The sequence below is a fragment of the Octopus bimaculoides genome, chromosome 6, assembly GCF_046866305.1.
Source record: "Octopus bimaculoides isolate indiv1 chromosome 6, ASM4686630v1, whole genome shotgun sequence".
NCBI classification, from domain to species: domain Eukaryota; kingdom Metazoa; phylum Mollusca; class Cephalopoda; order Octopoda; family Octopodidae; genus Octopus; species Octopus bimaculoides.
Window position 1 is genome coordinate 13,482,828 of NC_142933.1, and position 16,608 is coordinate 13,499,435.

At 38.8% G+C, this 16,608-nt stretch overlaps 1 protein-coding gene and 1 pseudogene across 1 annotated transcript in view; one reads left to right on the plus strand and one right to left on the minus strand.

Annotated features, from left to right (window-relative positions):
- The window catches only part of LOC106881840 (uncharacterized), a 237,880-nt gene extending 229,392 nt beyond the window's left edge, over positions 1-8,488 (plus strand). Inside the window, exons 4-6 of the mRNA XM_089353486.1 lie at positions 2,132-2,389; positions 3,767-3,988; positions 5,303-8,488. Coding sequence (XP_089209612.1) covers positions 2,132-2,389; positions 3,767-3,988; positions 5,303-8,301 — 3,479 coding nt within the window. The 3' untranslated portion in view covers positions 8,302-8,488. The remainder of the gene's footprint in view (positions 1-2,131; positions 2,390-3,766; positions 3,989-5,302) is intronic.
- Positions 8,489-12,716: 4,228 nt separating this feature from the next.
- On the minus strand, positions 12,717-12,835 carry LOC128248199 (5S ribosomal RNA; annotated as a pseudogene).
- Between the last annotated feature and the right edge of the window lie 3,773 nt (positions 12,836-16,608).

Sequence of the window (16,608 nt, forward strand, 5' to 3'; positions counted from 1 at the left end):
TTCTTATGCATGCTAAACCACTGATAGTACTATAAGCAATAATATCCTCATATATACTTATATATATATATATATATATATATATATATATATATATATATATATATATATTTGTTGTTGGCACTCCATCACTTACGACGTCGAGGGTTCCAGTTGATCCGATCAACAGAACAGCCTGCACGTGAAATTAACGTGCAAGTGACTGAGCACTCCACAGACACGTGTACCCTTAACGTAGTTCTCAGGGGATATTCAGCGTGACACAGTGTGACAAGGCTGACCCTTTGAATTACAGGCACAACAGAAACAGGAAGAAAGAGTGAGAGAAAGTTGTGGTGAAAGAGTGCAGAAGGGTTCGCCCCCATCCCCTGCCGGAGCCTCGTGGAGCTTTTAGGTGTTTTCACTCAATAAACACTCACAACGCCCAGTCTGGGAATCGAAACCGCGATCCTATGACCATGAGTCCGCTGCCTTAACCACTGGGCCATTGTGCCTCCACATTATATATATATATATGTTTTTCATGTTTTGTTGCACACACGCATTTTTGCCAGTATATACGCAGTGAAGCTATACAATAGCGGCGTTTTTATATCGATTGCTATTGTCCAGTAAATATCGGTACCTTGTTGTACCATTCTTATGAATATATATATATATATATATATATATATATATATATATATATATATATATGAATATGTATATATATGCATATATATGTATACATACATATATATACATACATTTATACATATATAATATATACATACATACATACATAAACATATACACATGCATATATATACACTGATGTTGGTGTGTGTGTGTGTGTGTGTGTGTGTGTGTGTGTGTGTGTGTGTGTGTGTGTGTGTGCCCATCCACCTGTCCATATACTAAATACCAAGGGCAAAAATACAGTAAGTTGATAGTAGACATAGATAAAGTAGTGAGAGGTTGGGCCTTCTCTGATGAGAAGAAAACAGAAGCTTAACAATACAATCTTGGGACATTCGTTTACTGATCTATCTATCCACCTGTCCACCTATACTCCAGAATGGTAAAAACAGCTGTTAAGATGATCATAGAATCAGTAATGAAATTGTCAGTGGAATTGTTTTTTGTCAAGTCTTTATATATTTTTTAACCACTTTAGTTAATATAATCAACCATTTTTGTACCAACTCTGCTGATACAAACTTCCTCCTTAGGCCCAGGGATGGCTGTGTGGTTAAAAGTTCACCTCTCAACCACATGGTTCTGGGTTCAGTCTCATTGCGTGACACCTTGGGCGAGTGTCTTCTAGTATAGCCACAGGCCAGCCAAAGCCTTGTGAGTGGATTTGGTAGACAGAAACTGAAAGAAGTCCGTGTTTGTGTGTGTGTGTGTGTCTGTCTGTCTGTGTATGTGTGTGTGTGTGTGTCTGTGTGTGTTTGTGTGTGTGCGTGTGTGTTGCTCCGACCACCAGTGCTTTACAACAAATGTTGGTGTGTTTATGTCCCTGTAACTTAGTGATTGGCAAAAGAGATTGATAAAATAAGTATCAAGTTTTAAAAAAAAATAATCACTGGGGTTGATACATTCAACCAAAATTCTTCAAAGCAGTGCTCTAGCATGGCCACAGTCTAATGACTGAAACAAGTAAAAGTTAAAAGATGCAAAACAATAAACGTAAACTTTCCATTAATAATGGCAAAGCTATTTTATTAAATACTTCATTATTTCTGAAATTAATTGAAATAAAAGCAGAGTATTTAAACAGAAATATGGAAAACAAAAGATTAAAAAGATTAAATTGAAACTTTCTATCAAAATTTCAAATTTCATGGTAATATATGTTCCAAGCAATTGCGTAATAATGACAAAGTTATTTTAGTAAATTATTCATTACCTTCAAAAATAATTGAAACAAAGCCAGTGTACTCGAGCAGACATGTAGTGACAAAAAGGTTAAAGTGATCTAAATGAGAACCTTTTATCCAATTTTTATGCTGTTTTATGTTCCAGACATTGTTTAATAACGACAAGGTTATTTTAGGAAGTTCTTCAGTATTTCCAAAATTAAATGAAACTAATACAAAAATATAGTAACACAAGCATTAACGAATATATTCTCTTTCTCTTTTTGCAGCCGGTCGTATTTGGTGCAAACTAATTGTAGATTTAATATCTGAATCTGCTCTTGTTGGCTCATTCACATTCCTATCCAGTAAAAGCCAATCTCCGAAGATTTATCCAACTGGAGACAAAGAGAAAGCTTCTCCAACGACACCAATTTCAAATCTCCCTGCAGTTACTGGTGCTGCAGCGATCAAGAAGGAAGAAACTGACTGTTCCAAGCATGCCATCAGTCTACCAGGTTCCAATACAGAGATACCGGTTTTCTCCGGTAAGTCGGTGTTTTAATTATCTTTCTCATTTCTCAGTAACTGATTCGTTTTAAAGTGAAATAATAATTATCAGTTAATTCATTTTAAAATGATTATGTTTGTGGTTAAGAAGCTTGCTTCCCAACCATGTGATCTTGGGTTCGATCCTACTGTATGACACTTTGGTCAAATGTCTTCTATTATAGCTCCAGGCTGACCTGTTTCATAGGCAAACTGAAAGAGCCTGATGTGTGTGTGTGTGTGCTTGTGTTAGTCCCCCATCACTATCTGATAACCAGGGTTGGTTTGTTAATGTTGCTGTCACTTCATTCTGGTCGAATATGCACTACGAGTGTCTCAGAATGACCACAGACCAATAACCGAGGCAAGCAATATGTATGTGTGTTTCTTTGTTTGTATGTATATATGTATGTATCTATGTACATATGTATATATGTGTAAGTATATATATATATATATATATATATATATATATATATATAAAGGGCATTATTACAGAAAAATAATAATGCCACACAGTGGACTTCTCAAAATAACCACACTTAGTACCTAATGCGAGGAAAAAACAACCAAGAGAAGATGACCAACTTTCTTTTAAAATAAACTTAATTGTGTATCGACCGATTTCGCGATTACTAGAATGAATCTAGATTTCATTCATCAGCACAATATTGTTCCAAAAATATATATATATATATAAATAAACAGAATTCTCACCTCACCAAAACTGAACAACTACGTATCCGACAGAGTAAAGGGAATGAAGTTTATCTGTATATATCTTCATCAAAGAAGCGAGAAATACTTCCGGGTTGTTTTTGGGTACCCATGTGGAGACAGGAATAAAAAATTCAACATTGAATGTATTCCGTGTATATATTTGATAAATAAATTCAAAAAAGGATAAAACTCTTTTACAAGAATTTTATCAAGAAGCCAGTGTGTAAAAAAATTCATAAGGGAAATTTCTATTCCCAAGAATATAATTATTCGTTTATATTTATATAAAGGGCATTATTACAGAAAAATAATAACGCCACACAGTGGACTTCTCAAAATAACCACATTTAGTACCCAATGCGAGGAAAAAACAACCAACAGAAGATGACCAACTTTCTTTTAAAATAAACTTAATTGTGTATCGACCGATTTCGCGATTACTAGAATGAATCTAGATTTCGTTCATCAGCACAATATTGTTCCAAAAGAGAGAGAGAGAGAGAGACAGTGAGAGAGAAGTAGAATGACAGACAGACAGACACTGAGAGGGAGAGAGAGAGAGAGAGAGAGAGAGAGAGAGAGAGAGAGAAATGCATTATTTCTCACATCACATGACTTTATTCACTTTCTTTATTTTTCATTTAATTTTCTTGCAGCCCTTATTTACCAGTGCCCCTACTGTGGTGTCCGTTTTAGCAAGCCCAGTACTTTAGAGGGTCACTTGCTCTACTACTGCTCCAAGAAACCTACTCCATCCAACACCAGCCCCGCCGCTGCTGCCAGCAGTAATGCTTTGTCATCGAATGATGCGGCCGGTGGCAACAGCACCTTGTTACCTCACAGTAACGTGAAGAAGAGAGAAAGGAAGCCCAGTGCAGGTATGTCTTTGTAATTAATTATGTTTAATTAAGGTGAGGGATTGGGGTCGGGGGAAAGAGTGGCGAATGACCAGAATCGTTAGCACATCATCATCATCATTTAACATAGGCGTAGGAGTGGCTGTGTGGTAAGTAGCATGCTTACCAACCACATGGTTCTGAGTTCAGTCCCACTGCGTGGCTCCTTGGGCAAGTGTCTTCTACTATAGCCTCGGGCCGACCAAAGCCTTGTGAGTGGATTTGGTAGACGGAAACTGAAAGAAGCCCGTCGTATATATGCATATATATATATGTGTATGTGTGTGTGTGTGTGTGTTTGTCCTCCCAACATCGCTTGACAACCGATGCTGGTGTGTTTACGTCCCCGTAACTTAGCAGTTCGGCAAAAGAGACCGAGAGAATGAGTACTAGGCTTACAAAGAATTAGTCCTGGGGTCGATTTGCTCGACTAAAGGTGGTGCTCCAGCATGGCCACAGTTAAATGAATGAAACAAGTAAAAAGAGTAAAGAGATTCTTTTAGATTCTGAGCTCAAATTCCGCCAAGGTTGACTTTGCCTTTCATCCTTTTCAGGTTGATAAAATAAGTACCAGTTGAGCCTCAGGGGTTGATGTAATGACGTATCCCTTCCCTACAACCTGATGGCCCTATGCCAAAACTTGAAACCAATAAAGGAGAAGAGTAAAGGTGCATGGCCTTGGGGTCAGATGCTGCACTCATGATCATAAAATCGTGGTTTCAGTTTTGCTTTCCATTCTTTAAGGGTTGGTAAAATAGAGATATCACCAGTGGCACATAAAAGCACCCCAGTGTCATGCAAATGGCACCCTTACCGGTGGCACGCAAATGCACCCATTACACTCTCGGAGTGGTTGGTGTTAGGAAGGGCATCCAGCCATATAAAACCATGCCAAATCAGACTGGAGTCTGGTGCAGCCTTCCAGCATACCAGCCTGGTCAAACCGTCCAACCCATGACAGCATGGACAATGGATGTTAAATGATGATGAAGATGATGATGATGATGATGATTCCAAGACATATGTATGATTCTTATCTATAATGGAGAAACAGTTGCTACACAAATACACACACACACACACACACACACATACATACATACATGCGTATGCATGTATCTTAAATCAAAATAGGACCCTCATGTGATTAGTAAACCCTCACCAAAAGCACATTACAACTTTGCTATATCGAATTCAAGACTAATCTATTTTTCATGACTTTTATGTTTGTTCAAACTAAATAATTAAAATGTATTAATTATCACCGTAATTATTTCTTTCATTTATTTCTTGCAGGTTCTGATGAAGAAGGATCAAAAAAGATCCGTTTGGATTCAGATCACTTGGCATCCGAAGCTGAAGAATCCGATACTTGTACAGAGTCTGGATCTCCTCTTCCAAAACCTATAAAAGTTGGTCAACTATACCAATGTCCGTGTTGTTCCTACTCAGCAGAAAAACTCTCTGGGTTAAACCGCCACAGAAGAATACACAACAGGTCGGCAAAAGAATGTGAAGAAACCCCACTGAATAAACCAATTCTGAAATCTGAGACATTTTGTAAAGAATGTAACATTCAATTCAGTTCCGTGAATACATTTAGAGGCCACAAGAAATTTTATTGTTCCCGTCGGAACAAGGAAACTCGGAAAGTAGAGTCACCAAATGTATTAAATAAGCCTGAAATTGGATCGCAGAGTCCCGTGAATTCACTGACGCCAGTTACTCATCATTTGTCAAATGTTCCTTATCATGTGACAGCGGGGAGCTCAGTATTGTCGACGCAGACGGCAGTTATTGTAGCAGCCCCTATTTTAGCACCGAATGGCATCCCAAGCCTTGCATTTACCGTACCAACAGTCATCGTACAACCAGTCGTTTCTTCTGCTAACCTCACCCAGCCTGCCCAGGCCCACCAAACCACCATTCCTACGTCGAATTCAAGCAAAGATCAACCATTAGATTTAAGTACTAAGAAGGACGATGCAAAATCAGAAGAGAAAGTCGCAGTTGAACCGCTTTCACCAACAGTTTCAGAATCTTCAGATACGAGGAACCGAATCAAAGAAGAGTTTGATTCCACATCTGCAGAAAGAAAATCAGTTTCTGAAAGTTCTTCATCTTCTTCAGCCTCGTCTGCTTCATCTTCTTCATGTTCTGCCACCACTACTACTACAGCTACCACCACGACCACCACTGCTGCGGCCGCTGCTATTGCTGCCACAACATGGTCGACCACAGAACCTAACGTTCTCAACCAGTTTTTCAAACAAGCCGCTCAACAGTATCCACACCAAACGGCTTTGATCACTTCTCCAAGCGGTCAGACTGCAACAGCGCATGTCAGCAAGTGCATGGAATGCAACATTGTCTTCTATAAACACGAGAATTTCATCGCCCACAAGCAGCACTACTGTGCCAGCAGGAGGGCTGTGAAGACATCGCCGCAAATATCACCGAAACTGTCCCCGCGTGAGGCGGCAGAGTCCAATTCTAGCAGTGTGGTGCTTGCTAAGAAATCTCCTGAACTCATCAACAAACCATCCGTATCGTTGAACAGTGAAGAGAAACTCGATCTTCTAAACAACAGCAGTAAAACTCATGTGATGTCTGCTGAGAACTCTGACAAGAAAGCTAATTTCAGCTATTACTGTGTCCCTTGTAAAATAAAGTTCAGTTCAGCATCGACCCTAAAGGCCCACAAAGATTATTATTGTCCACATGGTAAGAACAGTGAACAGTCATTAATTTTATGCAAGGCCGATGGTCATTCTGAAAGCAGTTGCAGTGAGGCAGATGACAACTCTTTGGAAGACAGTTTTTACACTTGCAACCACTGCCACACTTCGTATACTTCATCTAGGTTATACCGTCACCATTACTGTCCCGCTAATATGCAGAACCCAATGGTACGCTGCCCACATTGTGATTACGTTGCCCCCACTCAGAACAAACTGACCGAGCACATGAAAGCTCACACCTCTTCGCGAGGCTACAAGTGTTTATTGTGTGGTTACCGTGGCAATACTGTACGGGGCATGCGAATGCACGGCAAGACCCATACAGACAACGGTGAGGAATTTAATGAGAAACATGTCCTGGAGGTCGAAGAACCACCGCTTCTGCCAGTTTCTTTCAAAAATGGTACGTCTGATGTGTTTGGAAGTTTAGACATGGAAGCTGAATTGATTCGACTGAAGAATGAGCCGTACAAAAGAAGAAGATCTCGAAAATCCTACGAACGTATGGATATATCAAATCACGAACTTTTGCATGCTTGCAAGATATGTGGGGAGACTTTTAGTGACATGAAAGCATTCCAGATGCATAATTCTATTCACCGAACTTCTCCTTTAGTATCTCATACGATTCCAAGGCCGAAATCTGTGAATAACAACAAAGACTTAGAAGATTCTAGTCCCAGCAACAGCCAACTTCACAATATCCATGTTACTTCTTGTTTGGATCAAAATGTTACAATAACATCGAAAAAATTCAAATACACAGAAAATGCTGATCCAAACAGCACCCCTTTAAAATGTTTTCCAAAAACATCTGGAGAAATCTCTCCAACGTTGAGTCAACCTCGGAAAACGTCTTCTTACAACAGTAGCGTTCTCTGTCTAAAATATGAAGACAGCAAAGATGGAAATCTGAAGAATGCAGTGAATTCGTTCCAGTCTGCAGGTGTGCAGAATAGTGCAGAAGAAGCTGTCGCAAACGACCACCAAACTAAGACGGCTCCTTCGATTAGCCCCTTAATCCAGGTAAAACCTGAACCCATCGACCATGGCTATGATAAAGCTGAGAATAACATGAGTGGGCCTCCGCCTCAAAGCAACAGCCCTTCTTTGTCGGAAATTGCTAATATTTGTGTGAAAATTGAGGCCGAGAAGGAAGAGTGCAGTGAAAAGAGAGAAACCGGTCTGAATCTGTCCTCACCAAAAGAAGAATCTTCTGTTCCGCCACATTCCAAACTTGAAACCTCCACAAACCATACCCCCAAGACCTCTCCGTCTCCTCCCCGACCCTCCTCCACTCCTTCCTCCCCCACTGCCGCTCCTTTATCTGTCCTAGCCACTACATCGTCACCCCTCTATGTATATAACAAATCCCAGTACTTGAAAGGGGAGAGAACTGATACTTCCTCTAACCATGTGCCAGAGACGCATCTCTCCAAATATTGCCAGCAATGTGATATTAGTTTTACTTACTTAGCGACGTTCTTAGCTCACAAAAAACATTATTGTAGTGCCCGATTTCCGACAGAGCCGAAACCATCTGTGACTGCTTAAATATTTCGCTTTTTAACTAAAGGATTGCGTCCATGCAATTCATACAGACTCTCACACACACATACAAACACAAACAACCTCAATAGGAAATGTATATTAAAAAAAAAAAAGAAAAGAAATAAAACAAAATAAAATGAATAAATAAATAAAATTAAAATTTACAATTGAAGAGATATAATAATAAAAATGACAAATAATTAAAAAGAGAGACGAAGAGAGTGAAAGAAAAAGAAAAAAGAAAAAATTACAAAAATTACAAATGATAAAATAAATTAAAACAAATTTGAAAATGTTAATAATGATGATGACAACAATAATAATACTAATAATGATAATAATAATAATGATAATATTAAGCAAATAAAATTTATACTGAGTCCATTGTGAACACTCAGGAGTAAAATTTGATGTCTATAATTGTTTCCCCGTTTATGTTTTTTTTTTTTTTTTTTTTTTCCAAGACGAATGAAATAAAGAACAGAAGACAAACATTTGAAATTTAAAAAAATATTAATTATAAAAAAAAAAGAAGAAAAAAACAAAACAGAGCAAAGAAAAACAGACACATACATATACATACAGACACACACACACATATATATATATATATATATACATACACATACACATATACATATACAGATTACTGTATGAACACACACAGAGTATTATAAGCCATTCACCTCCACCACCACCACCACCACCACCACCACCACCACCATCAACAAATACAGCAACAACAACAACAACAACAACAACAACAGCAACTGTATCTGAGATATTTTTAATGCGTGTGCATGAAATATATAACGTTAGTTGATATTGTTTACAACAATATGGAAATAAAGAAAAATATTAAAACAATAACGAGATCTGTGTTTGTTTTGTTGTTGTGTTTGATGTTGTATTTACTGTTTAACCCTGAGTTGGGTTGGACGTGGTTTTGAGATTCTATGATCAAAAGTGTTCCAAATATGACGGCATGACCACTTACGTCTCCTTACATATCTACGGACGCAGATTTGTTATTTTTAGGGTATTTTTTCCAGGGTTTTGGTAAAATAATATTGTGTCCTGTACTTTATTTACATCTTCATCATCATCATCGTTTAACGTACGCTTTCCATGCTAGCATGGGTTGGACGATTTGACTGAGGACTGGTGAACCAGATGGCTACACCAGGCTCCAATCTGATTTGACAGAGTTTCTACAGCTGGATGCCCTTCCTAACGCCAACCACTCTGCGTGTGTAGTGGGTGCTTTTACGTGTCACCCGCACGAAGGCCAGTCAGGCGGTACTGGCAACAGCCAATGCTCAAAATGGTGCTTTTTACATGCCACCAGCACAGGAGCCAGTCAGGTAGGTCTGGCAGTGATCATGTTCGGAAATGGATATATATGTATGTATGTATGCATACCAAACCATAAAGTCAGGTGGTATGACAAATAAATATATATTTATTTAACCACATGACTTCCAGGGAGTTACAGCTGTTTCGTGACTTTTTTCACTATGGGAAGTAATTTGGATCAAGATGGAAAAAAATGGCACAGTTAAAACAGAATTGGAAGCGCATTGTGACTAGCAGTGTAAGACAGCATCTGACTGTCTGGTTGATAATGAGATTAAACACAATAATCTCAGTACTGTGTTACTGTGATTAGTTTCAGTACGGAGAAAATTATGCATCCATGTTTGCATTGATACGTATGCTTACTTATTTACATTATTTACATTTGACGGATATTTGTCCTCATCTTGTTTCTTGTTAACACAACGTTTCAGCTGATATACCCTGCAGCCTTCATCAGGTGTCTTGGAGAAATTTCGAACCTGTGTTCTCATTCCTAAGGGACTTTTCGATGTTGTTGTTGTTATTATTATTATTATTATTATTATTATTATTCAGGTCACTGCCTGGAATCGAACTCAGTATACTACGCTATATGCCCTGAATAATAATAATAATAATAATAATGAGGAGGAGGAGAAGAAGAAGAAGAAGAAGAAGAAGAAGAAGACGACGACGAAGAAGAAGAAGAAATTGATGATGATGATCATCATCATCATCATCATCATGATGATGATTAAAAAATACCTTAGGAATGAGAAGCCAGGTTCGAAATTTCCCCAAGACACCTGATGAAGGCTGGAGGGTATATCAGCTGAAACGTTGTGTTAACAACAAAGAAGATGAGGACAAATATCTGTCAAATGTAAATAACGTACATAATTCCTCATCTCTGAAATATAGAATTGTGTGTATGCTTACTATTATAAAATAGGATCATATATTCGCAAATTAATACAAATAAAGAACGATAGCTAGCTCATCAGATCATCAGAGCAAAATGCTTTCACCAATAATTCAACTATGTATATATATGGATGTATATGTATATATTGTTATTGTTTGAACAAGTATCAGCTTGTGGCATTATTCAGTTCTTGTATGAGATTGAAAAGGTCTTTATACAGTACTTTCAGAGGATTTTATGAGCAGCTTTCATGCTGGATGAAAATAAGCCAAGTTCGTTTTCCCCTTCTGTTGTATTCATCAGGCTGTGAAATACAGCAATGGCTGCCTGAAATGTCTGATAGTTCACAACGATTGGGCGAATAAAAGGGGTGGTAACTCATGGACTCAGAAAGCTAAGTTATGTCCCTTACCCATGGTAGCTAGTGCATTTTTAATGTTTTAGTATTGAAACCAGCCATTTCCAACTAGCAGTTCAGCAAAACAGACTGATAGAATAAGTACTAGACTTCAACAATTTACTTTAGAAAATAAGTACTGGGTTCAATCCATTGGCTAAAATTCTTCAAGGCAGTGCCCCAGCATGGCCACAGTCTAAATGGCTGAAACAGATAAAAGATCTATGTGTGTATGTAAGACATAAGGACAGATTTTAAAAAAATGTTTTCTTCATGTAAGCGAAGTATTTTTCGATGTTAGAGAAACTATGTGAGTGTGTGGACATTGACCAGTATTCGTGTCTGGATGGGTGGAAACAGAAATAACTAACCAATTATTGGCCTTTGCAGAATTAGTTATCAAGAAGCAAGAAGTTAACCATCGTTCCTGAAGGAATCAGGTAGCAGGAATACCATTATTCAAGACCACAGACAATATGGTGATTGTAGAAATGGCCTGGATAATTCATGTGGTGGTCACAGTTTTAAGAGACAGGTTGTTAGTACGTTAACTGGCGTATTTGTCACTCTGTTCTTATAGAGGTTAACTAATCTCCGACCATTTTTTAGCTACAGATCGTTCTTTTCCACAGACTTGGCGTTTAATGTAGCGATTACAGTTTTGGAGATACAATTAAAGCTATCAATGACATGGTTCCGTGTAGAATAGTAATATTCTTGACGAAGGGACCAATGAGAGCAGGAAGAAGCAAATGGCGCAGTTTATATATAGCAAAGGGTGAAAGAAATGGACCGGATGGGGAAGCATATTGCGATTGCATCAGAAGCTGAGGAGGACATGTTAAAGAAAGATATGAGGAATATCAAGATGGTACCAGAAGAAACGTAGCCAGGTGGGAGGTGAGCAGAACGGGAATGTAGTTGATGGTGAGGCGGGTTCAAATCACGGGGACAAATATATGGGTGATACCAAGGACAAAACTACTGTTTTTAGGCGACCAGATGTGATTAGACTCAACTTTAGCGTTTAGGTTTAAAAAGAAGGTAAAAGAATTGCGAGTAGGAAAACTTTAACTTAGTGTGGACGAGAAGGACTGTAGAAAAATTGAAGGACGAGTAAGAGACAGAAGGTTTGTAAAAGTTGTTTTATTGAAACAGATGGTATATGTGAATTCTGAAATGCCCCGGAAGGATGGAAATGATGGAGACGTAGCTGCTCTTGCACAAGTATGATAACACTGATACAAGGAGTGTATAACTCCGGCTGCAGATGGCGCAACGGTTCAAAAAATTAAAAAACAATTCTCTACTCAGTTCTATTCTGTAATTATTCTTTTATTCTTTTACTTGTTTCAGTCATTTGACTGCGGCCATGCTGGAGCACCGCATTTAGTCGAGCAAATCGACCCCCCAGGACTTATTCTTTGTAAGCCTAGTACTTATTCTATCGGTCTCTTTTGCCGAACCGCTAAGTTATGGGGACGGAAACACACCAGTATCGGTTGTCAAGCGATGTTGGACAAACACAGACACACAAACACATACACACACATATATATATATATATATATATACATATATACGACGGGCTTCTTTCAGTTTCCGTCTACTAAATCCACTCACAAGGCTTTGGTCAGCCCGAAGCTATAGTAGAAGACACTTGCCCAAGGTATCACGTAGTGGGACTGAACCCGGAACCATGTGGCTGGTAAGCAAACTACTCACCACACAGTTATTCCTGTGCCTAAAAGTGCGAGACACTTACAGCACCTAGGTTTCCCAAATGGTCACCCATCTAAGTACTCACTAGGCTCGACGTTGCTTAACTTCGCTGATCGGACGAGAACAGTTGCTTTCAACGTGATATGGTCGTAAAAATTGTTTACTATCCTGGTTTGGTAACACACCTTTCTTTCCAATTATCTTCTTTTAAATTTTGTCTTCTTTCTACGAATTTTGACAAAAAACAAATTGTCCAAAACATCGATATTTATGCCTTTTCGTTACGGCGTAATACATTAACTTCGTTGATGTCTTTTTTTTCTCCTTCTTTCTCTCCTATAATTTTTCTTCGTGATTACCCTTAAATCGAGAAAAAATAATTCATTTCTCAGATACGGAATTTCTTATATAAGTTATTCTATTAAGAATTTCACACACGCAAGAACACAAAGATTAGCCAAAGAAAGTTTCTGAATAGTAAAATACAAGCTAAAAAAAAAAGAAGGAAAAAAAACCAACAACGTAAAATGATAAACTATAAAACTATTGTGGAGTTACCAGTTAAAGAAATTTTAAATCTGTTGATTATTTTATCTGTTGTAACATCATTAGTACGAACGCTTCTACAAAAACATAACAACAACAACGCCTCTATCACCAATTCTTTAAGATAAAACTGAGAACGTCTCGAAACGATAATGGAATTAAGACAGTTACTGTTCTAAAGGACTAATACAGAAATAAGAGAGAGAGAGAGAGAGAGAGAGAGAGAGAGAGAGAGATAATAAAAAAGATTAAACTTGAACATAGTCGTGTTTTTGTATATAACATGGTGGTAATGTTTGAAAGAGAAGATGTACTCTGTATGTGCAAATATACTTATGCCTGTGCGTATAAATATGTGTGTGTGTGTGTGTGTGCGTTTATGTGTATGGATGCATGTGTGTGCGTGTGCACATGTATGTGTGTATACGTGCGTATATATGTGTGTTTAGGATATGCACACACACATCTGCATGTATATATATTTATGCTCATATAAAAAATCATGTATGTACATATAAAAATATGTATGTATATGTATATGCATGTATGTGTGTTTTTATGCGAACATATACACACACACATACATACATATACACACATAGATACACTATACATACATAAATACAAACACACATGCACACATATACACACATACATACATAAATACACACACACACATATATATATATAGACGTATGCAACACACACATATTCATACATATGTACGTATAAATATACACATATTTACACTACTTGCAGATTGTCTGATATGTATGAATGCGTACATGTGTATTCATGAGTGTGTGTGTGTGTGTGTGTGTGTGTGTGTGTGTGTGTGTGTGTGTGTGTGTGTGCGTGCGTGCGCGTGTGCGTTTGTATGTTTTATTCTATCTGCAGAACCTTACAATATAAATCCATTGTTAATATTAAAAGATTCAATATAACGTGCTCACTGCGCTGCGTGCTAAAATATATTTCTAAAAGTACTTCGTTAACAGAACCGCCATTTTTATCTCACCGATCGTAACAGATATTCATCAGTGAATAATCACGTTCCGCAATCAAAGATAGCAAAAAGAAGTGATATGTATCAGCAAAGAACAAGATTAGATACAATTATATCATATTAAACTAAGAATTCAAGAAACCCCGCATAAAACGGTAACAAATTTACGTTAGAAAAACAGACATGCTAACTGACGGACAAACAATAAAATAAACAGATGGATAAATAAATTAGTTGTCGATAGGAAGTAAATCCCAGTAAATTCTTAGCGTGATTGTGTACGCGTGAATGAACTGTAATAGAATCAGTACTTCTTTATAAAGACATGAAAATTACCACCATGGTAAACATTTTTATCATTCAAGAGAAAAGTATGTTTTTAAGGAGGTATCGCGCTGGCAGAATCGTCGGGTTAAATGCTTAACGCCATTACGACCGAGGTTACGTTCTGAGTTGAAATTCTGCTAACGCCGACTTTACCTTTCATCCTTTCGGAGTTCGATAAAATAAGTACCAGTTGAGCACTGGGGTCGATGTAGTCGACTTAATTACTCCTGTATAAGAATATAACAACTGCACCCTTTTGCCGAGTCATGGCGAGCCCTCTGTGACAGATTAGGCTAATCAACCAGTATGACCTAAAAAATCACGGTTGCACATCAGACTGTGGTTAGTGGAGGGAACATGCCGAGGCCTTCGTCACGCAGTGAGCTGAACATAAGCAATCCAGTCCTGCTCATGTTTTTAGGAGAAGCTAGTAAGAAGATAGTAACATTACTATGCATTATATGAAATAAATTGGATGGAATATAAATGCTGTAATGCCGAGTAGAAAAAGCTATACATAATTGCGTGTAGAATAATGGGTTAAAAAAAAACCTCCTTGGATGGAAGTAAAAAAAAATGAAGGCTGCAGTAGGGACATTCCAGAAATATTCATTAAAAAAAACTGTACAAAGACCTTCTGAGAGAAGACTGTGAGGCGAAGAACCAAGAACTTTCGAACAGTAAGTAACTCTCTATCTCTCCTTTCGTGTGTAAAACACAAATTTTGATAGAATCATGCTCAAAATAGGCAGTATAAATGTACGTGGCTTGGGGTCGCCTTGGAAACAAGGGTATCTGTTAAACGACATCAAGTCACAAAATCTGCATGTCATAGCCATCAGCGAGACCAGACTCCACAGCCCGCGGGCCCTCCAGCACATGTTCGGCGGACATTTCAACATTTATTTTTCTCCGTGTCTGCCGCGAATGGGTGGAGGAGGCACCACGGTGCTTCTTCGGAAGAGTTTGGACCTCAAAGTAAAAGCAATTTTCCTAGACCCGGAGGGTAGGCTGGTCGTCTTGGATGTCGACGGCAGCAATGGGTGTGCTTTTCGACTGATAGCAGTTTATGCACCGTATTTAACAGGCCGGCCAGATTTCTATCGACGTCTAGAGGTTTTCTTGGGAACGTCTCGACCTTTACTTCTAGTGGGGGATTGGAACGCTACCCTGGACACGCATCTAGATTACGCAGGCAGCGATAGCAATAGAAAGGGATGCAAAAGCCTCAAAGACCTGCTCAGACGTTTCCATCTGTCTGACAGGTACCGACTGGACCACCCGAATGTGCCAATGTGGACATGGAGTAACCGCATCGGGTCGTCCAGATCGTACTTAGATAGGGTTTAGATAGGGTATTCTGTAGGACAGTGGATAAGGATAGAGTAGGTTGTCCAAAATTCCACATAGTCAGCTACACAGACCACAAATTTGTCACTTGTACGCTTGACTTAGATAAGACACATAGACAGGGTCCCGGTTACTGGAAGCTAAACGCGTCGTTCACGGCACGCCAGGCTTACAGGGACCGGATTAGCACTTTAGTTAAGAGAGCATTAACGGGTGTCATCATCAACAACAGATGGTGGTATGCCCTCAAAAAAGCAATCAAGTCAGAATCGGTTAGGTACAGTAAAGCCCTAGCGTTAGACCGAAATATAATAGAGGGAGACCTAGTTAAGAAATTAGAAGAGGCACTTAGTACTGGCATCGCGTCCAACGTAGTGGCAGCGAGGTTGGCCCTCGACCAACATTTCAACGCCAAACACGAAGGATGCGTTGTCAGAGCTAGGATGCGTGCTCTGAGGGACGAGGGAGTTGGAGCGGCTCGAGAGGCCCGAGTAGCGGAAGCGCAACGAGGCAACAGAGCCACCATTAGGTCTCTGACAGATGAAGAAGGGCGCGAATTACTCGAGCCTGAAAGGATGTGCGAGGCCTTTCAACAGCACTTTGCCCGACTGTTCGGGACAACTGGTGGGTCAGAACGCAGAGTAGACTTTAGTGCCTACCTGCATGGCCTGCCACGACTCTCAGCAAGAGAGGCGGAGT